Raw genomic sequence first — 21,274 nt, 5'->3', positions numbered from 1 at the left:
TTCCCTGCATTTAGTGGATTAGTTGATGGGTTGAAAAATATGGGCCTTCCTGAGATTGTGTTCAGATTTTTTTGGGCACTCTGGCAAGTAAATGAAGCATGCTCAGAAATTTCTAGGATAACAGTGGGTTCACAAACAGCTGAATGTATGGGCTGGTGACACTTTCAACCTTGCAAGGCTTATCCCACTGTCCCCTCTTCCCCCAAATATTGAGGCTTATTCAATTTTCCAAGGAGAATCTGATTATTTGGGGGTTCTATGTCTTAGCACGTTCAGGTAGGTTTTAACCTTTCAAAGCACACCCTGTCTGCCCTGTGGAAAATGTAAATAAGTGTTAGGACAAAAGGTGAATCCCTCCACTCAACCCCCAAACCCGAAAAGAGCCCTGATTTCAGAGGGTACTTTGGACAGGAGATGGCAAAACAGTCAATGGATTCAGGTAGGAAGAGGATGAGAGAAGAGAGACGGTTTGAGCTGGCAGCAGTGGACTTGGGAGAGCTGGGATGAGAAACAGCTGGAAGAAAAACAGGACCTTGTGTTAACGAAAGGAAGCCTGGGCTGGGACATGAAGTAGTGAAGAGATGGTCCTGGAGACAGGTCATCTCAGATATTAGAGGCATCGCTCATGAAATGGAGAAGGTCAGAGGAGAAATACATGTCATCTTTGGGTTCCAATGCAGTCTGTGGAGGTGGCCTCCAGGCTTGGAGGATGGGAGAGCTGGGGGAATGAGCCTAAGAGATCAGAGATATATAATGAACATTTTAAAATGTTTTCCATGACTTATTTTATAGTTCTATGAATTTTAGTAGCTAATAGATTTGTATTCCGGCCACCACAACCAGGATATAGAACAAAGAGTTCTTTAATGAACATTTTCAAAGGGAAATACAGTAATGTTTTAAGATAACATATATATGTGCTCCCTTCATTTAAGAGTTAGAAAGTTTTGGTTTATTTTCTAGCACTTGGCTTTTTGAAGTGCTTTTCTAATCTGATAACAAAGTACATAAAGGGTTTATGATGATGTTACTTATTAATATGTTTATTTCATAGACTACAAAATTTCACCTTTTAACAGAGATCTCTGACATTGGGGTATATCTTTGACATCGTCTTACGGTTCAGAAAAATAACAGTAGTGGGGAAAACCAAACATAATGCTATAATTATGCTTGATGATATAAGAAATACACACATTTCTGTGTCATCATTTGTTTCTGGCATCATTGGACCTAAGGCTCTTCATTAGAGGAGGTGATTTGGAGATGTGGAAAATGTGGACCGCCTTCCTCAAGTGGGGGAAGCGCATGAAGAACCAGTGACTCTGGGATTGTGAGACAGTATGATAAGCATTATCATAGATCAATGGCTAATTGGGTTCGGAACACCTGCAATCCTGAGATTCCCAGAGGAGATGTCTTTGAGCTGCATTGTAAAGGATAAATAGGGTGATTCACCTAACAGAAGGAGTGGGGTGGGAGTGGGGTGGACGAGAGGCCCCAGAGCTCATCCTGAGAGAGCCTGCTGGTTAATTACAGTGGAGTGAAGGAGTCACCTGGAGAGTTGAGGTTTTAAGCTTTTGATATAAGGCAGATTGCTGAGGGCCTTTCATTTCATGTTCAACACTTTGGTCTTAATCCTGAAGGCAGATGGGAGCATTTGGACGATTTTTATGTTGAGGATTAAGGTAGGATTTACATTTAAGAAGAGGACCCTAGAAGCAGAAGGAACGGAATGAATTGGTTGAGGGGAACAAATCTGGAGTCAGGAGAATGATTAATAGGTTGGAACAGTGAAGCCCAAGAGAGATGATGGAAGTTTGAATTAAGGCAGTGGCAGTGAAGATGGAAATGAGTGGACAAATTCTAGTAATACTCGGGGGGTCGAACTGACAATGTGATCTGACAACGTGAGGCGTTGGGAGAAGCTTGATTTAAGGATGACTCCTAGATTTCTGGCTTGGTTGGATGGTGGTGCCATTTAACCGGAAAGAGCAGGTTAGGGAGGAAAATTATTTCAGTTTTGCCTTTGTGGATGGAGCTTGCAGTGCCTGAGAGACTGTTGTATGGACAGAAGCATAGGTTTGAAATGTGAAAGGATTTCCGGGCCATAGGTGGGGCCATCAGGAATCAGTGAGATTGCCCAGGAAGAGTGCCAAGGACCGAATCCTAGGGCACACCCACCCACACTTAAGGGAGGGAGCAGGACAAGGTGTGAAGAGAAGCAAGAGAGGGTGCTTTCTGTGGAAGCAAGGGGAAGTGTAAGAAGGGAGTGGGCAGCAGTGGAAAATGTCCTGAAAGTTCAAGCAGGATAGGCTCTGACCGTGTCCATTCAGTTTGTAACAACAAGTCATTGGTACATTGTTGAGAGCAATTTCAGTGGGATGGGCAGCAGCTGCTTGTAATGATTTGGAGTATAAATTCGAGGTAGAAATGCAATAAAAAGTGTAGCCTATCCTTGCAAGAAACTAGGCTATAAAAGAACAGAAGGAGTCTTCAGTGGCTCTTTCTTGGATTGTTGGGTTAATGCTTTATAAAGGTCTCGTTGTTCATGTGTTTTCTACTTGCGGGATGGAGCTTTCTCAGACTCTGCGATTCTTTAATTTTTTTGGAATGGCACTTTTCGCTTTTTGTTCATGATTTAACCACTATAAAAATGTCCAGTTATAGCCTGCTGCAGGAACATACGTTCTGCTCTTAATCATGGAATTCTTCTTCAGACCATTACCTTCGAAGTTGTTTGATACATTAAAGAAAAAATCCTCAACAAAAAGTTGAGAAGTTGAAATACTGAAGAAATTTGGCCTGTTTACAAGAAAGTAAAAGATAATGAGAATACATAACTTGATTAGCTGAGGTTATGCTTAATTGCACATGACTTTGTGAAAAATTTCCCTTCCTTGTTGTCTTTGAAATGTGGGCTGAAAAATGAGAATGCTTGCAGGTATTTTGTGTCCTGGAATTGCATTGAATTGGAGTTGGTGAGTGTTAGAACAAATAAATCCCAGACAACTTGTGATTTAGTTTTATAGGCACACATTCATAAATTGGATTTAGGCAGTAATTCCAGAAAAGCATACACAGGAGAATCGTTTGCTGTATATTCATTTATTCCACAAAGATTTAGTGAGTACCCAGATGTTCCAGCCTCTGCTTGATGCTGGAGGAGGAGGGCTAAGAGGACTGAAATACTGCTGCTCATACTTGGGGAGGACAAGGGGAGAGGTCCCTTAAGAGGTGTGGATGATGGGTCAAAGGGAGAGGGCCTTCTGATGAGTCATCAGGGAAGGCTTCTCAGAAGAGGTGGCCTTTGAGTTGTTTGCTGAGAGACAACTGTTCATTCTCTTTGACTATTCTGTTTCATGTGACACCCTTGATTTCTCCCTTGACACTGTTCCTTCTGCATTCCCAGTGCTCGATGATCCAGCACTACCTTCTATCCCTATGTTCCCTGTCAGAATTTTTTATGATTCCTGTATCTCCTCTGCTCTTTCTCTTCTCCCTCAGAGATGTTACTTAGGTCTGTAGCTTTGAATATTCGCTCGGACAGATAACTAAACCCACAGCTTGTGCCAAAGCTGTCTCTGATTCTCTATTCTTTATTTCCAACTTATCTCACTAGCAGCTCACATTGGACTTGTCTGAATCTGACATCTCCCCCACAGTACACAGCCCCTCCCCTCCCCTCCCTTTCCCTCCCTTTTCACCAATACTGTTGAACACCTACTAAGTGCTGAGTGCTAATTTTCTTTTGGTTCCTTGTGCTTGGAGTCTCAGTCATTTTTGTTGTTTCCTTTACCACTCATGTCTAATCATTTTATTTCTCTTCATTCTTTCCAGTATGTTTTAAAACGTTTTCTCATGCCCATTATCTGTACACTTGGAGCACTGCAGTGGTCTTCTAAATGTTGATCACCACCTTCTTCCTCCATTATCATCATCACCATTGCTTACTGAGTGTCATATTCAGAATGTTGTTAGGATGCCATGTTCTATAGATTGAAAAACCAAATAGTGGGGGCGATAAAACGGACTGAAATGATAATCATTGCATCAACTCCAAGGTCATCAGCCCAGTGGGTGAGTCAGTAGTGCAGAGTGAGATCGGAGGTAGCTGCGGGAAGTAGAACTCATGGTCTGGGAAGATGACTACTTAGGCATTTGGAGAAGGTTTTTTGGGGGGGGGGGTGAAGAGTTGGTGTTTGGGGGAGGTGAGGGTTGTTACTACCATGGTGGCCCCATGATAAACGTGAGGGGTGGAAGTCCACATAGTGGGCTAGGAGACCTGTGAGTTGAAAAGTTCAGTTGGGACTAGACTGATGGGTGAGAAATCTGAGCTTTATTGTATAGAAATGATGATATAGGGAGGAAACTAACAAAATCGGGGAGGGTATGATGTATGAAAAATGCGGTTGGAAAGAAAATCTGAAGGTATGGTGCAGGATGTGTTTGAAGGGAAGAGAAACCAATGAAGAGACCTTGAGAAGTTTGCTGTGCCATTTTGTTTCTTTTTTCTAATTCATTCAAACATGGGGGCCTACAGATTAAGTTTCTAAGTCACAGCTTTAATCATATCACTGTCCCACTCAAATACCTGTGGTGGTTCCCTGTGCCTTGAGTTGTTGTTCTTTCCCTGGCTTTGGGGCGCCCAACCTTCCAGCATGGTCTCCACCTGCTCTCCTTTGGGAACCAACCGTTGGCTCTCACACGCATTTTCCATTTTCTCCACTGCTTGGGGGAATTCTAGTAATTGAAATTTCACCTAGCCTTTAGCAGACTCATAATTCATGGATCTCTCAGCTGAAAGTGCTCTCACTCCCTCTCCCCTCCCTCCCAAAAAGGAACTTCTCTAATACCTACTGCCTGTGTTGTTCATTTGGATTAATCAACAGCTGACATGATTTCTTCTGTAGCTGCTGAAATTATTAATTAGTACACGTTGTTTGTATGTATGTTTTTGTTTCTCTAACGGTCTGTGATCTCCTTAAGGGCTGGCATGTGTGCTTTTGTAGGTGGCCACAGCCCTTATATTCACAGCCATGGATTTTGAACATGATCATATTCACCCACCTTCAATTTTGTTTTAACCTGCCCAAACAACCAGGCAGATACTGTGATGCTTGGGGCCCGGAGGGATAACACATTTGGGGATCCCAGCTTTCACCAGGGTGGTGGACATTGCCCGGGTAGATTCAGGAAGAACTTTTGTTTCTTCTGGTCTCCTTGTCCCCTTCTATGGGTGGGTTTTCGATAACCACGGGGGAGGCAAATATATTTCCTTGACTTACATTGGGCAGTGGGTTTCCAACTCCCCTTAACAGAGGGTCCCTTTTTCCAAGGGGATAGTCAGATTTGATTTTTGTATCTTGAATAACTGTCCCTGAAAACCAGGATACAATGTCAACTAAGTTAAACTTTTTGATCCCAACTATCCAGAAATAAGTTAAAAATGGGTTCTTTGCTGCTAAGAAGGTCAGAAAACACTGCTGAAGCTAAATTAACATTATGTGGACCAGAGAAGTAATTACAAGCATAGGTTCACAGAGACCGAAGGCTGGAAAACATTGGCAGGTGTATAAAGCTTTTTCAATAAAGGTAATGCATCCTGAGGATTCTAGGTTTTCTTCCCACCTGCAGGGTTGGCAGGCTGGTGGGCATTGGGATGTGGAATGGCTTTAAGCTTTTGGGGGGGAGCCTAGTGCACCAGTTCACCAGTAATGTTAAACTTGATTAATTTCTAAGGGGTGATGATAGATAATGAACTTTGGCTGAATCTTCCCAGTGTGTTATATATGCAAAGACAGGGATAAGAATTAATAAGCAATAGAGCTGATAGAATGTTTGACAGAGCAATCAGTTTTAAGCTCTCTCAGCTAGTGTAGAAGCATTTACTTATATGGAAAGAGCTGACCTGCTAATTAGAAAACATCCTTGCCTGTTCATTAAACTAAGTATCCTAAGGAATTCTGCTAGGCAACACTTAGTCTAGCGCTAATTATTGTATGCCCTTGAAAGCAATAAACTGCACTTTTAGAATAAAGTTTTATAATTTATACATATACATGGTTTACGCAGACACTTCCTGAAATTAGAGTAGGGTAATAATGAGGGGTTACACTTTCATTTTTATGAAAAAGCCTTATCCACCTTTTCATAGAGAGATTATAATGAATTATTAAATAATGTATGCTTAGATCTGAGAACTTCTTGGAGGTCATTATTGTTTAAATGTGAGAGGTTTTCCTAAGATTGTCTTTTTGGATTACCTTGAATCCTAAATGTAGTTCCCCCCCCCCCTTTGGTAGAGAATGAACATCATACAATTTAAGACTGGTAAAACTTTTCTGTCATAAACTGAGACAACATGTTCAAATAAAAACCATGGTTCGTTCATGCAGTCACTTTAACCTCTATCTTCCACTTTATCATGTAGAACTTTTTCTAACCTTAACCAGTACACTGGTTAAGAAGGATAGTGAAAGAACTTATACTGTATATACCCACTGGTCTGCAGATAACAATTATGTAAACAAGTGAGCTGACCTAAAATGAAGAGCTGGTGCTGTCCACGACAACTTGGCTGGCTCTTGCCCAGCCTTTGGATGGGGCCGGGTGCTTCAGTCTTAGGAGTGTGTATTTCAGCTTCTAAGGCCAATTCCTGGGTTCAAAGCTTCCATCCAACATTGACCTGGGTATTCTCCAGCTGGGTGACCTTGGACAAGTTACTTAAAGCTCCATGCTTCAGTTCCCTCATTTATTTGTAAATGGGGCTAACAATAGCTCCTACCTCCAAGGGCTGTTGTGAAGATTAAATGAGTTACTCCATGTAAAGTGCTCTTACATAGTAAGGGCTTCATTCACTCATCCATCCATGTATTTATTTACTTATTTATTCAACCCCTATGTGTTGTGCACTCACTATGTTCTTGGCCCTGCTGTGGAAGCTGGCATTAGGGGTACAGCAGTCAGACAGACGAGTTCCCTGTCTTATAGGTCCCTGGCCTATATTGTAGGGGGCAGAGACAGATCATAAGTAAACTAATGAGTCCAGGTACTAATCAGTGATAGAAGGACAATAGGGAAATACAACAGTGAGTGACTGGGTTATGGGGAGAGAGCAGCATTAGCTATGATGGGCTGGAGTGGCTTCTGAGGAGGTGATGTTTGAGCTGAGAGCTGAACGACAAGAGATACATGTCATCTCTCATTAAAATAAAGTTTTCCTTTGTGTTGGTGGCTGTCATGCAGGGGACCCTGCTCACTGCGCCATTTGTCCTGCAGGGTCTCAGCTCCCACTCCCCGCCCAAGAACGCAGGACACGGTAAGGCCAAAAAGGAACACCCACGGAGCCATAGATAGGGGAGTCAAACCAATATATTCTCGCTGGCGGTTAGGCTGGAGACACAGGAAGCAGGATCTACATAATCTGCCTAACAGCAGTCCGCGCTTGCCAGCCACCATCTTCTTGCTAGCCCCCATTCCTCCTCTGCTAGCGTAGCCACAGCCGTTATATTAGTGGCCAATGGCTTACGGGTTACAGCTGACGGCCAACTAGCCACAGCTGCTGGCATCTGATCACAGTTGATGGCCATTTACTACCCGAGCCAGCACCTTTCTATGTGAGGCCGAGAGCCTGGAAACTGTTTTTTGGGGTTTTGTCCCCACAGTGGCGCTCTCCATATTCTTATTTTAAAGTCTCTTAACATCAATATAAACTCCTTTCCCGTAGGACACCCCTAGGAGATCTTGAGTCTGTCTACCACTAGCGCACGACGGTGTTCAAACAAGTCATTGTCAATGTCTTGGAGCTCGTTTTGCCCACACTGCATCTTGACAGTACCCAGACCTGCCCACCCGTGGGCCTCTCGCCCTTGGCTCCAGCTGGGTGCTCACCCACCTTGTTATGCCTCAGTTTTTGGAGGAGCCTGACTCTGTTGTTCCCGACTGACAGGAAGTACAGGACTGGGTTGAAGCAGCTGTTCATGCTCACCAGCGGCCTCCATATCTTGTAGGCCAAGCTGGCCACCCACAGAAGCTGGCAGTCCTGGGAAGTCAGGAAGCGGAGTGTGAGGTAGAAGGAGCGTGTGACGTGGAAGGGCACGAAGCAGAGGGTGAAGAGGCTGCACACCAGCAGGATGGTCCGGATGGACTTGGCCCGGACTGCGTTGCCCGTCTTCATGAGGCTCTCCTGTGGCTTGGTCAGGCTCCTGACCATCAGCGTGTAGCACACCAGGACCACCATGAAGGGCAAGGCAAAGCCGGACAACGTCAGAACCATACCGTAGGCAAAATACTGATCAAAATTCTTCGGGCCGGTCGTGTCGTAGCAGACCATGTGGCCGTTGATGTAGTCCGTGTGGGAGAAGCCCAGTGTGGGCAGCAGCTGCAGGACCACCAGGGCCCAGGTGGTGGCTGCACCCAGCAGCGCGTGCCGGCGGGTCCGGTAGGGCAGGGAACGCAAAGGGTGGCACACGCTCAGGAAGCGATGCACCGAGATGCAGGTCAGCAGCAGGACGCTGCCATAGAGGTTAGTGTAGAACAGGAAGCGCACCAGCTTGCACAGTAGTTCCCCGAAGGGCCACCAGTCACCCATGGAGTAGGTGATGATGAGGAAGGGCAGCGTCAGCACATAAAGCAGGTCGGCCACCATCAGGTTCACCAGATAGATGGTGGCACAGCTCCAGCGCTTGGTTTGGTGCCAGGAAAGCCACAAGACAGTGGCATTCAGGGGCAGTCCTACCACAAAGATGACACTGTAGGTCAGAGAGAGGTAGATTTGCTTGTAGTCCTCTGAGAAGTGGCAGAGGCCTTGTTCCTCTGAGGCATTAGTGTCCAGCGTGTCCATCCCTTGGGGTGCTCCCTCTGGGAGCCCAGCTGCTCCTGCTTCAGCTTCCCCTGGGAAGAAACAAAACGGACAGCAGAGCATGATGGGACAGCGGAGCTGGGTGTTAGCCCCTGCCTTGCTCTGGCACTCAACTCTGTATGGGATGTATGGTGCAACTCTCTCCCAGAGTCCATGTTGGAGGGAGGCCAGCTCCAGGACAAAAAGAATTAAACCCGAGGGCAAAGCAGTCTTCAACACGAGGGCTTCTAGACTTACCAGGTCCAAAGAGCTGGCCCTACCCTGACTTGTATGCTCTCTGCTCCAGACTGGGTTGTGATAGGAAACTCAAGTACACATGGTGGCAGGTAGGTGCTGCTGCCATTTAAACAGGGCGCACACAGCCGCCAGTGCTATGACTCCTCCTCTGGCTAGAGTCCTTTGCATAGAGCCAGGAAATCTCCAGCCTGAGAAGCTATTGCCTTCCCAGGGGGTCATACTGCTCACAATCTCATCCTCACTCCAAACCCCATGGTGGAAAAGAAAATGATCCTTGGGCTTAGGGAGGATTAGGCAAAGCACAGGTTTTGCCTACAGGCTCTGCTGGAGGGTTTTGATTTGTGTCTCTTTCAGGATTTATTAACTGTGTATTTGAATGCTGAGGCTGTTTTGCGTATCAACAATCTCAGCATCCCGAGCAGCCAAGAAAACAAACCTGAGCCACGAAGCCAGCTGCAGCTTCTTCCTTATTCCTGTCCCTGCTGACAAAGCAGATCCAGTTAGCAGATCCCCAGAGCTGAAGAAGCTGTATGTGGAGCTTGCAGGGTTTTTTTCGCACTGGGAAGTCAGTGGGTCGGTCAGCCAATCAGCATGGAATCTACAGGGATGGAAAGAAGTTTATTTCTAGGGCTTAATGTTCAGAAAGATGAGTCAATGCAGAGCAAGAGAAAAATTTAAGATAGGAGATTTCATATAAATTGAGTGTTGACTGTAGACTATAACATACAGAGCTTTATTTACAACAAATAAATGACCTTGTTCACTCAATCCGACCTTGTTCACTCAATCCGCATTTACTGAGCACCTATTAAATCAGGCTCAATGACTAGCAATACAAAGACGAGTAAAACACAGCCCTTGTTCTCCAGGATCTCACAGTCTGGTGGGGAAGAAAGAAGAGGATACAGCTAATTGTAGTACAGTCTGATAAATGGTCAACGAAATGCTGTGAAAACCAGCAGGGTGCATTGGTTCTCCCCTGAGAGAGTAGAGTAGTACCATTTGAGCTGCTTGGTGGGAGAAGAACAAATCAGAGCTTGCGAGACAGAGAAGTGAGGGGCATCTGGCAGGACAGCGTACGCAAGGAGCTGGAGGTTAAGGGTGTCCTGGGACGGCAGAAGGACCAGCCTAGGGGACGAACATCGAGGATGCCACCACAAGGGGCCTGGGCTAAGGCTGTGTTTCAGGAAGGTGCCCAGCAGCAGCAGGGAATCGGGCCTGGAGCAGCCAGACTGTAAAGGGGCTGTGGCAGAGCCTGCAGGTGAGAGACGCTCAGGACCCCAAGAGAGGCCATGCAGTGTGGTCAAAGGGGAGGGAGGAGACCTGACCCCAGAGTCGCTGGAGAGACACGAGGGACAGGAGGGTGTCGCTGAGACTGGGTGGGTGGTGAGGCCAGCACCTAAGCTGAAACGTGAAGCTTGAAGCCCGGGACTGCTGTTCAGAGGTTGAGGGTCTCTGTGCAGCATCCTGACAAGGGGCCTGACACTTAGGCGGCTGGCTGCAAAATCCACCCGACTGGGAGAGCAAAGCTTTTTGACTGGGTGAGTAAAAGGAATGCAGTTTTCATTCATTTTGTTCCCTGTGATCTGTCATGTGGGAGGCTGGCAAATACTTAGCTGTTGCTAGTGAAGCTGCCTTCCCAGCTCAGTGTGGGCTCTCAGAGAGAAGCCAAGGAGGGAAGCAGCCTGGCTCAGCGTTCAGCGCTAGCTGGGTCAAGGCGCTTGACATTTAGGTGACAAGTGCGGTCACACTGCGATCTTATTTAATCCTCAGAACAACCTTGCGGATGAAGCGTTATTACCTTGTTTCACCGATGAGGGTCAGAAAAGACACCCCTGTAGGGCTCACTACCCCCTCTCCTCTAGGGGGCACCGTGGGTGTCTGCCTCCACATGGTGTGCTGTGGTGTGGTAAGAAGCCCTCCAAGCTGGCTTTGCCAGCGCCCGGCCTCTAATTAGGACAGTCTGAATCAAGTCACCTTGTCTCTCACCCACGGTCTCCTCAGCTGTAGAAAGTGATGATGTCTCGGGTGAGGCTGCTCTGAGAATCAGCGAGGAGAGAGGCACAGGCCTAACACATTTCAGTTCTCTTCCTACCCCTTCTTCTCCCTCTTCTCCTAGACACTATGGTGCCCTGGAAACCCGAGATCTTTGGGTTGTGTAGGAAGATGGGAGGGCAAGTGTCCTTTGCTACCTGAAAACTGGTCAAGGTCACTTTCTTCCTGGCTATTACCTTCTGCTGTGGTCTGATTGTATCCCCTGCAAAGTCAGGTGTCGAACCCCTAATACCCAGTGTGACTGCACTTGGAGCAAGGAAGTAATTAAGGTTAAATGAGGGCATAAGAGTGGGGCCCCAATCCAGTAGAATCAGAGCTTGTTCTCTCTCTCTCTCTCTCTCTCTCATGTGAGGACACAGCAAGAAGGTGGCCTGCAAACCAGGAAGAGCTCTCACCAGGAACTTAAACCCTGCAGTTGTTGATCTTGGACTTTCCAGTCTCTAGGACTGTGAGAAGTACATTTCTGTTGTTGAAGCCACCCAATCTGTGGTATTTTGTGACAGAGCGCGAGAAGACTAAGGTACCTTCCACACACTTCCAGGCCTAGCGAGTCTGGAGGTGCAGCTTTTTAGGGGAGAGGATCACCATCCTTTGTCAAGGCATACGGGTAAACTACACAATGTTCAGACTAATGCATCACTGAGGCTACTATTATGAAGACAGGAAGAGGGAGGAAAACTCAGGCCATAAAGGATTAATTCACTTGCCCAAAGCTGTGACAAGGCTGACCACCTCATTTTCTTCGAAGCCTTTCTTCTGTAGCCTCTGTCATCCCCTGACTTTCCTCCTGCCTCCCTAGAGCCCTAGTTCCCCCCATTAACAGGGATGCAGAATTGTAGGGCTATGTAGCTATTCATAGAATAAAGGAAAAGACCTGGAGTGGAAGAGAGGGTGGTTGGGGGCTTAGAGAGAAGAGATTTGAGGGACAGTTGGCATGATGAATGGGCCTAAGGAGAAGAGATGTCTACACTCCTAGAAAGTGAGTGTGTATCGCATAATGCAGGATTCCCTCTGTCACCATTTCTTCAAGAGCTTAAAAAAAGGCAGACATAATTTAGAGTTAGAATCTGTTTCCTTTAAATGGGCTCAGTGGGGGAGCTAGGCTTTCACAAAAGAATGAATGAAGCGAGAATCCCAAATGTGTGGTTTAAATGGGCCCCAGGGCCTCTGACCTTGATCCCAGTGCTCTTCCTGCTGTGGGTCTCTTAAGAGCCTGGACCTGTTTCTGATCCTCTGCAAGTCATTCTGGGAGCAGCAGTGGTCTCTGAGTACCAAGGCGGACATCTTCCAAAGGCACAGGGAGGTCTTCGTCATCTTAACGCTCTGAAATACAGAGGGTGCCCCCAAAATGTATACACATTTTAAGAAAGGAAAATACTGTTAAAATTGTACTCAGTATATACTGGTAACAAAAGATGAATACAAGTCACGTGTACACATTTTTTGGCACCGCTGGTAGTTTTCACTACTCAGAGAAATGAGACAGGTAAGATGAAAGATCTGTTCTCTCGCCTTTAACAGGTATTTATGATACGTGTTTTCAGAGTTCAGAAAAGGGGAAAGTTATTAACTCGAGTAACAACAAAATGTTACTGCCTTCGAGTTGTAGAGGACTGATTGTTGAATAGGAAAATAGGATCCCCTTTAAGAAAAACTTTGGGCCAGAGGAGTAGGCATCAGTCATTTTCAGTTTAAAATGCCACTATTGTATTGTCAATGTGTTTAAATCTATAAATTAATTTTAATGTTAAATATTTTACCTGTATCTGGAAACCTTTCTTAAGCAATTAAACTATTTAATGGAGTCTCATAAATGCCTTCAGACAGTAAAACTTGTTTTTAGAAATTATTCTGAAAAACTGTTGATTAATATGTACATTTAATTTACAAAGATGAATTAGGGATTTATTAAACATATCACAACTTAATTATTTGATTTTTCAACATTTTTTTAATGGGACTCTCAGGTACATTTAAGTAGGTGGTGAATTAAAATTGTCTTTGCTTTACTTTGAATTACCTTTCCTAAATCTTTCAAGTCCACTAGGTAACTTGGTGTTGTTTCATGAATAGACCACTGGGTGGCGATGAAGACCGACAGACTGGTTGCCATTTTCTCCCACAAGTGGAAGCAGGAATTGGGGTTGGGCTCAGGTTCGGGAATAGCAGCTATGGATGAGATGTAATTCATTGAGAACGTAGAGAAAATTCCACTGACCAAACCATGTCCTATTGGTCTTTTGTCTACTGTTAACAGCTCAGTTCATATAGTGAAATGGCATTACAGTGAGCCGACAACAGCCTGTTACTGTGATTGATTTTAAAAAAGATTTTGTGCAATAAGCATGGCAGGCATTCCCCCATTTTACAGCTGAGCAAACCAAGGTTCAGAGAGGTTCTGTGGAAGTCCTGTCTGAGACGATGTGGGAAAAAGCCTGGACTTCTTTTGTAAAGCAGAGACTCAGCAAATTCCCAGATTTCCAGGGAATTTTTTCTTACCTACCTACTAGCTCCTCCCTAATCATACCACAAAGAAAGAAGACATGGAAATAAAAGAGCAGGTGACCCCTGAAATCATAAGCAGCCTTTGCTATAAATGACAGAACCCAAGATCAAAAAGTGTGATCTGGAGAGAATGGTGAAGAGAGAGGTAACAGGATAAATGGAATAAAAACCAAAACAAAACTGTGAAGAATGAGACCTACATAGCAACCCTCTACCCGGTTTTAAACTATACCTTGAGTCTTAAGCTAAAAGGCACTGACATTAGCTTTTTAATGAATTTGTTCTATTTTTACAGTGTAGGCTTGTGCCTGCTGTGTACCTGGATCCCTCTTCCATGTTTGAATTGTCCCAAAACGTAGGCATCCAAGGGCTTTTATTTTTTTTTATTTTTTTCCACAAGGAAAGCAAATTGGACCCTTTAAATACTTTAGAAGACTGTCTAGAGACAGTGAGTACTTAATTTCAATAATTAATTTAAATAACAGCTTGCACATTTTTGTTTTCTGTTGACAAGGATCTGACATAATTGGCAGCTTCAAATTAGTGTAAACACGGAGAGTGATTGGGAAACATTGCTCTGACATTATAGTGTCACAACAGAGAAGGTGGCTGCTCTGCCACTGATGTTGCTCTGTCTGAAAAAATCATCGCTAAAAAAATAATCTTTTACTCCATCTGTATAAATGGGTGAGCTCACCAAACTGACTTTGAAATCAGAATTATTAACACCAATTAGTGACGCAGTCACGTAACCAGACTATCGTGCTGTGGTTGTAGAAGTCCGTCGTTGCCTCTGGGCTCAAAACCCCGGAAAGAGAACTTTATTACACTTTTTCTTTTTCTTTTCATTTAGCATCAAAGACCTTTAAATGCATCCTGACTGAGTCTTTCTCTGCGTGCTGTGCTGTGCGAAGCAATGTAGAAAGCGGGTTTGATTCGGGGCAAGATAGGAGATCAGTAGCAGCGCCTGGGGCTCTAGGCCTGGTGGGAAGTTGCCCGAGGCATTTTCAGAGTAGAGGGCTTGCACCCCGGGACCCTCCTTCCATCCACTCTTACCCGCAGGCAGCAACTTCCCATCACAGCCTGCCTCTAAAATGCCTTTTACAGTAGTAACCCACTGATGGATGTGCTGTCCACCATGCAGCCTTTCCTGTTGCTAGGGGGTTGCTAGGGGGTTGCTAGGGTGGTGGTGGTGGTGGTGGTGGTGGTGGGAAGAATCCACAATGTCTCTGGACTCTCAGCACTGTGAAGAGGAGAGACGATGATGTTGTCCATTGTCCTAGCCTCAGGCCCCCAGAAAGCAGAGCTGAGGCTCCCTGAGTTACTGTTTATTTGGGAGTGCACTCCCAGGGAGCAGGAGTGAGAGACAAGGGCAGTGAGGTGAATGACAAGGGACTGATTTAAGACTTGGAGGTGTGGTACTGAACTGTCCCGCAAAAGGCAACTGAGTGTTCAATCCCAAGGGATTGTCCTTTGAGAACCTGAATCAACATGTCTCAGGAAAGTCCTTTCAGAACCAAAAAGAAGGAGGCATTTGTCCACCAGCTCCTGTCTGGCCCTGGCCAGGCCACACCGTTGGGCTCATGGATAGCCTGTGAGTACAGGAGAGCATCAGAAAGAGGAGACACACTGAAAAGAATGCATTTTTCTCACAGAACCGCATTTTTCTTTTGTCCTCTGAGGTGTTCCCCCCAACTTCTGTGTTGCTTCTGCATGGGAGATGAGGGGCTCCTGCTGTATCTGGACCCTAATACTTTTGTGTGAAGTGATTCTTCTAGTTTCTTCTTGCTCTTTTTTTTTAAATCGAGTTATTTGTCTTTTTGTTATTGATTTTTAGGAGTTTCTTTTTCTTTTTCTTTTCTTTTTTTTTTTTTTTTTACATATTTTGGATGAACGTCTTTTCAGTTATGTTACAAATAATTTTTCCTACGCTGTGGCTGTCCCTGGCTTAATGACATATGTAACTTATTTATTTATTTATTTTTTATTATTAAATTTATTGGGGTGACAATTGTTAGTAAATTTACATAGATTTCAGGTGTACAATTCTGTATTACATCGTCTATAAATCCCATTGTGTGTTCACCACCCAGAGTCAGTTCTCCTTCCATCACCATATATTTGATCCCCTTTACCCTCATCACCCACCCCCCCCACCCCCTTACCCTCTGGTAACCACTAAATTATTGTCTGTGTCTATGAGTTTTTGTTTCTCATTTGTTTGTCTTGTTCTTTTTGGTTTATATACCACATATCAGTGAAATCATAGGGTTCTCTGCTTTTTCTGTCTGACTTATTTCACTTAGCATTATACTCTCCAGATCCATCCATGTTGTCACAAATGCTCCTATATCATCTTTCCTTAACGCCGAATAGTATTCCATTGTGTATATGTACCACAACTTCTTTATCCATTCATCTATCGAAGGACATTTTGGTTGTTTCCATGTCTTGGCCACCGTAAACAAAGCTGCAATGAACATTGGAGTACACGTGTCTCTATAGAGAAACGCTTTTATATTTTTGGGGTAGATACCCAGGAGAGCGATTGCTGGGTCATATGGTAATTCTATTCGTAATTTCTTGAGGAACCTCCACACTGCCTTCCATAGCGGCTGCACCAGTCTGCATTCCCACCAACAGTGTATGAGAGTTCCTTTTTCTCCACAGCCTCTCCAACACTTGTTACTATTTGTTTTGTTGATGAAAGCCATTCTGACTGGGGTGAGGTGATATCTCATTGTGGTTTTCATTTGCATTTCTCTGATGATTAGCGATGTTGAGCATTTTTTCATATGTCTATTTGCCATTTGTATATCCTCTTTGGAGAAATGTCTCCTCAGGTCCTCTGTCCATTTTTCAATTGGGTTGTTTGTTTTTTTGTTGTTGAGTTTCATGAGTTCCTTGTATATTTTGGATATTAGCCCCTTATCAGAGGAACTGTTTGCGAAAATCTTCTCCCATTCAGTTGGTTGCCTCTATTTTGTCAATAGTTTCTTTTGCTGTGCAGAAGCTTTTCAGCATATGTAACTTATTTTTAAGGAATGGAAGTTCTTAATTTTAACATAGTCAAACGATCAATTTCCCTTTTATGGTTTGTGCTTTTGTATCTGGTTTAAGAATCTTTTTCTACCTTGAGGTCACAAAGTTATTTTTTCATATTACTATATGAAAGCCTTTCCCATTTAAATCTAATTGATTTTGTCCTACGAAAGGGTTTAATTGTTTCTCTCTTTCTCTCTCTCTGTAAGAAACAGAAATGTGATTGGATTAGATGCTGTTTGGCGAGTGGCAAGCAGGGAGTACTGACAAATTAGGAGGTATTTGCTCTGGTCTGGGAGGGACCAGACCAGGTAGCTTTGACCTGAGTGCTGAGGATGGCAACGGAGAAATGGGTGGAGTCAGTGGATATGTGGGAAGTAAATGACTGTGACTTGGTAATGAGTTAAATATGGGAGTAAGGGTGGGGGGTTAAGGACTAACCCAAGTGACTCTTTTTTCTGCTGCTTTCAACCAATGCCTTCAGCCACTGTCTTTTATTTCTCTGTTTCCTTGCTTCTCTGTTAAAGTTTCTGCTTCTTCCTTGCATCTCCTGACGCAGCTTTCCTTTTGGGCACCCTTTGGCTTCCACTGCAGTTGCAGATGGCTAACTCGGCAGTTACAGAAATTTTCCCAAGAGACTCTAATTGACTCAGGTAGTCACCGTTATTCTTGTTTTGTTAGGAATGACACATGCTGCTGGTGTGTACACATATTGGCTGCCTGGGTGGCCCCTTCCTTATGGCCTGGGACTGCTGTGATGGGATCACAGAGTTAGGAGCAGGACCACACTCAATGGGTGAACATTTAGAGTTGCTCTTTCTGCAGGAGCTTTGAGAAAGACCGTTCTCATCAGGAGCGGGCTGTGATCAGCTGGCGCTTGGTGTATCCTATGAGTACAGAAGAACATTAGAAAGAGAAGACACACTTAAGAAAATGAATTTTCTTTTTCATCGAAACTCATTTTTCTTTAATGTCTAAATTATGAACTTGCTTTCTAAAACACATACTTATAATAGAAACTTATCATGACTCTAAAATAATTGTGGGTAGCAAATGTAATATTTGAAGCTGGTCTCCAACAAAGAGTTTCATTTATTAATAGTACACCAGTTGGAGCTTTGACTCTGAGATATTTTGTTCATGTATAAACCATAAATTTGAATTGACAGTTCTATTAATGATGGAATGCAGTTATGTGTGTTTATGGCAAAAGAACCAAGTGGATATTTTTGAACCTCATTACATGCAAGACAGATTAAAAACAGTAGTTATAGAGAATGAAAACAGGCCTTGATGTCATGTTCAGTCAAACATGTCAGAAGTGAGGTCTCAGAAAGCGCTACAGTGAAATACGAGGGGAAGGTGTGGAATTGCAAGGGGTTTCATTTAAACACAAGGCTCATATATTAATATTTTCATTGATTTATTTTCATGCCAATATGTTCTGACATAAATATAGTGATCTATAATGTATCGACCATAAAAGTCAACATTATTTTTAAAGCTGACTCAGGGAAATAAAACCTCATTGTTAGTGCTGATATATACGGTATGTTATCCTGTTGAAAAATTAACCTCTCCTGTCCTGCTCCTGATTGAGCTAAATAAGAGGGATGCATTTTAGCAGCTGCTGACCTTTTGGGCATGTGTTTTGCTTCATGGGCAATGTTCAGTTTGCAATTGGACTAGCCTGTGGTGTGAAGTGAAAAGCAGTACATAGTCAACATTCCAGAAAAGACGCTGCCAAGAATGAGTGCTAATCAGCAAACATCTTTGCCTTAGAAGATCAAAAGTCCTGTGAGAGATATAGAGGAAAAACTGATGGTTGCTAGAAGGGAGGGGGGTGGGGATGAGGAAGAAGGGGAAGGGATTAGACAGCATAAATTGGTAATTACAAATATTGCCACAGGGATATGAAAGACAGTTCAGGGAATATAATCAATACTGTTTTAAATATGTTGTAGGGTGTCAGATGGGCACATGTCTCGTTAGGGAGAACACTTCATGGATGGTGTAGATGCTTGACCCCTGCACTGTACACCTGAAGCTGAAGCTGAATAATAGTGTATGTTGGCTATAATTTAATATATATAAAGTCACGAGATATGGAGCGTAGCTTAGGGAAAGGAGTCACTGGAATCGTAATAGATACATACGATGTCAGAGGGGCAATAGATTGGGGGAGGGGGTTATCACTTTGTGAGGGGTGAAATATCTAACTATTGCTTTATTTTGTACACCTGAAACTAAAAAAAAATGTCTTGTGAAAGTCTGGAAAGATACTGTGGAGCCCATATCTGTGTGTCTTCGGTAAACAATGAGAGCAACAATGAGAGTAGAAGCAGAATGGACGCCCCCAAACAGACAGGAGAAGTGAGGATGGTCTCATCATGGGTGATCGCAGAGAAGAAACTCAGTCTGGAATGCCAGAGGCACAGGGTATACCCCAGTGCTCTGCACAAGCCAACCACAACCATAGCATGGCCTTCGGTAAAATGATTCACGAAATGAAAATCAAGACAAGGAGGCTTTAATTTAGCAGCATAGGAGAAAATGCTAATGAGACCTGGGTAGATTTGGATGATTTCTTCTTCCACCAAGTTTCAGAACAGAACAAGTTTGCTGAGAATTGTAGAGCTAAAGGACCCCTGGGTATAAGGCAGGGGTAATCACTTGATAGATGAGGCAACTGTTAAACTTCAAGAGCTTAAATGAGCCATCTGTCCAAGGTCACAGCCATCTGGTTAGTGGTTGAGCTATATCTGGAGTCCAGATCTCCTGGTTCTCTGACTCTTTCTGTTCCATTTTTTCAATTTAGGAGCCATGACTGATAATACGTGTGCTTGGAGGATATTCCACAGGACCGCTGAATCTGGTTTCCAACTCACCACTGCATTGAAACTGACCTTGTCAAGGCTCCCGATGGCTTCAATGAAACTTTCTGACTCGATTTAGACTTCTAATCATGATATGCAGCAGTGGAGCACTCCTTGAAACGGTCTCTTCTCTTGCTGTCTCCATTAGTTAGGACTTTGTTGCTGGTGAGAGAAACCCATGCCAAAGGTGACCAAGCCAAATGATAACTGGCTCATATAATCACTGTCCTGGTGAGGCTTGCTTTAGGTACAGTCTGATGCAGGAGCTCAGATAATGATACTAAGACTACTTTTTCTCTACATATTACTTGACTACACTTTCTGCAAATTGGCTTCATTCTCATACATACTCTCCCCTCATAGTGACAAAATGGCTGCCATAAACTCTACTCTTTCATTTAATTATGTGTGGATTTGTTTGCTGGGAAGGTAAAGACATCTCTTGGGATATTTCCCTCCTTTATTACAGAGGTTTGTTGTCATCATCTATGGAAAACAATCTTTCGTTGCAAGGCTGTGTTACTGCAAAACTTGGTTTCCATGTTTGTTGTGGGGAATTGCGCTCATTCACTATATGTCTAAGAAATTGTGTATATAAGACCGTCTGGGTAGGAGGTTGGATTTATATGCCTAAGCTGTCACGTACCCACCAGTACTATTAATGACCTGACTAACTTTATTCCATAATTCCATTTCTACATAAATTCATAAACCCAATTTCTAGTGAGAAACCAAAAGGTCCTTTGTCTTGGCTTCCTTGTTATTGATTTATTTGAATAAATAAATAAATTTGTGATTCTAGAAGAATAAGTTCTAACAGTATGTGAAGCTTGTTTTCTTTATACCATTCAGGTCTTTGTAACTTCCTAATCCATATTCACAGCTGTCTTCCATGCCGTGAGCTCCAGACTTGTATATCCAACTGCCCACTTAGGACCACCTGGATATTTTACAGATTTCACAAACCTAACGTGGCCAAGAGTGAGTTCCTAATTTCCTCTTTTTTCTCCCACAAAATCTGTCTCTCTGCTCAACATTCTTCATCATGTCAGTAAACTGCACTCTTATGTATCCAATCATTCAAGCAAAAATCCTGGAAATCATTCTCCGGTTATCTCTTTTCCCTTCTCCCCTGTAGTCCATTACCAAATCCCATCAAATAGGTGTCAAACCATCCACTTCTGCTTACTCACGGCCACCACCCCGGTCTTTGCCACTGTAATCTCTTGTCTTGTCCACACCTCCTTCTATCCTAATCTGTGCACAGCAGTCAAGGTGATATGTATGAAGCATAAATCAGGTATTAACTTCTAAAGACTTTCCATTGCTTTTCTACTGTTATTAAGAATTAACCCCAAATGTCTTCCCATGACTACAAGGTACTGCATCGTCTGTCCATGGCTCACAGTTCAGTCTCGTCTCATCTTCATTCTATGCCCTTAATCATGGGGCTGCAACCACACTGGCTGCCTGTGGTATCAGGTGGGTTATGAGCTGGCAACATGAGAAAACACACACACACACACACACACACACACACATCCTGATTGGTATAGTCAAGGCCCAGAAACTTTTCAGAAAAAGGGTGCCACAGAGGATGAGAGCAGCAGTGTATTCTGGTAGGGCTTTTTCCCCGTTGCTAGTTCCCCAATGTGATGTTCGCATAGAACAGGATAGGCTTCTGTGGTTCTAAGAA

General features: G+C 43.8%; 2 protein-coding genes across 8 annotated transcripts in view; one reads left to right on the top strand and one right to left on the bottom strand.

The window, feature by feature from the left end:
- Window positions 1-20,399, top strand: part of MFSD1 (major facilitator superfamily domain containing 1) — a gene marked incomplete at its 3' end in the record, with an annotated part of 121,051 nt that extends 100,652 nt beyond the window's left edge. For all 7 annotated transcript variants that reach the window (XM_081065612.1, XM_081065609.1, XM_081065614.1 and 4 more), the window contains one exon: window positions 19,521-20,399. In XM_081065612.1, the coding sequence (XP_080921738.1) occupies window positions 19,521-19,533 (13 nt within the window). The remainder of the gene's footprint in view (window positions 1-19,520) is intronic.
- LOC308506343 (P2Y purinoceptor 3-like) lies at window positions 7,763-12,469 on the bottom strand (the record flags this gene model as incomplete). The annotated part of the gene is made up of 2 exons (XM_081069709.1): window positions 7,763-8,895; window positions 12,328-12,469. The coding sequence occupies 2 exons, from the start codon at window positions 12,467-12,469 to the stop codon at window positions 7,763-7,765; spliced, it is 1,275 nt and encodes a 424-aa protein (XP_080925835.1).
- Window positions 20,400-21,274: the final 875 nt, after the last annotated feature.

Source organism: Rhinolophus hipposideros (genome assembly GCF_964194185.1).
Source record: "Rhinolophus hipposideros genome assembly, chromosome: 2".
Classification (NCBI taxonomy): domain Eukaryota; kingdom Metazoa; phylum Chordata; class Mammalia; order Chiroptera; family Rhinolophidae; genus Rhinolophus; species Rhinolophus hipposideros.
This window is presented reverse-complemented; position numbering and strand designations above follow the sequence as displayed.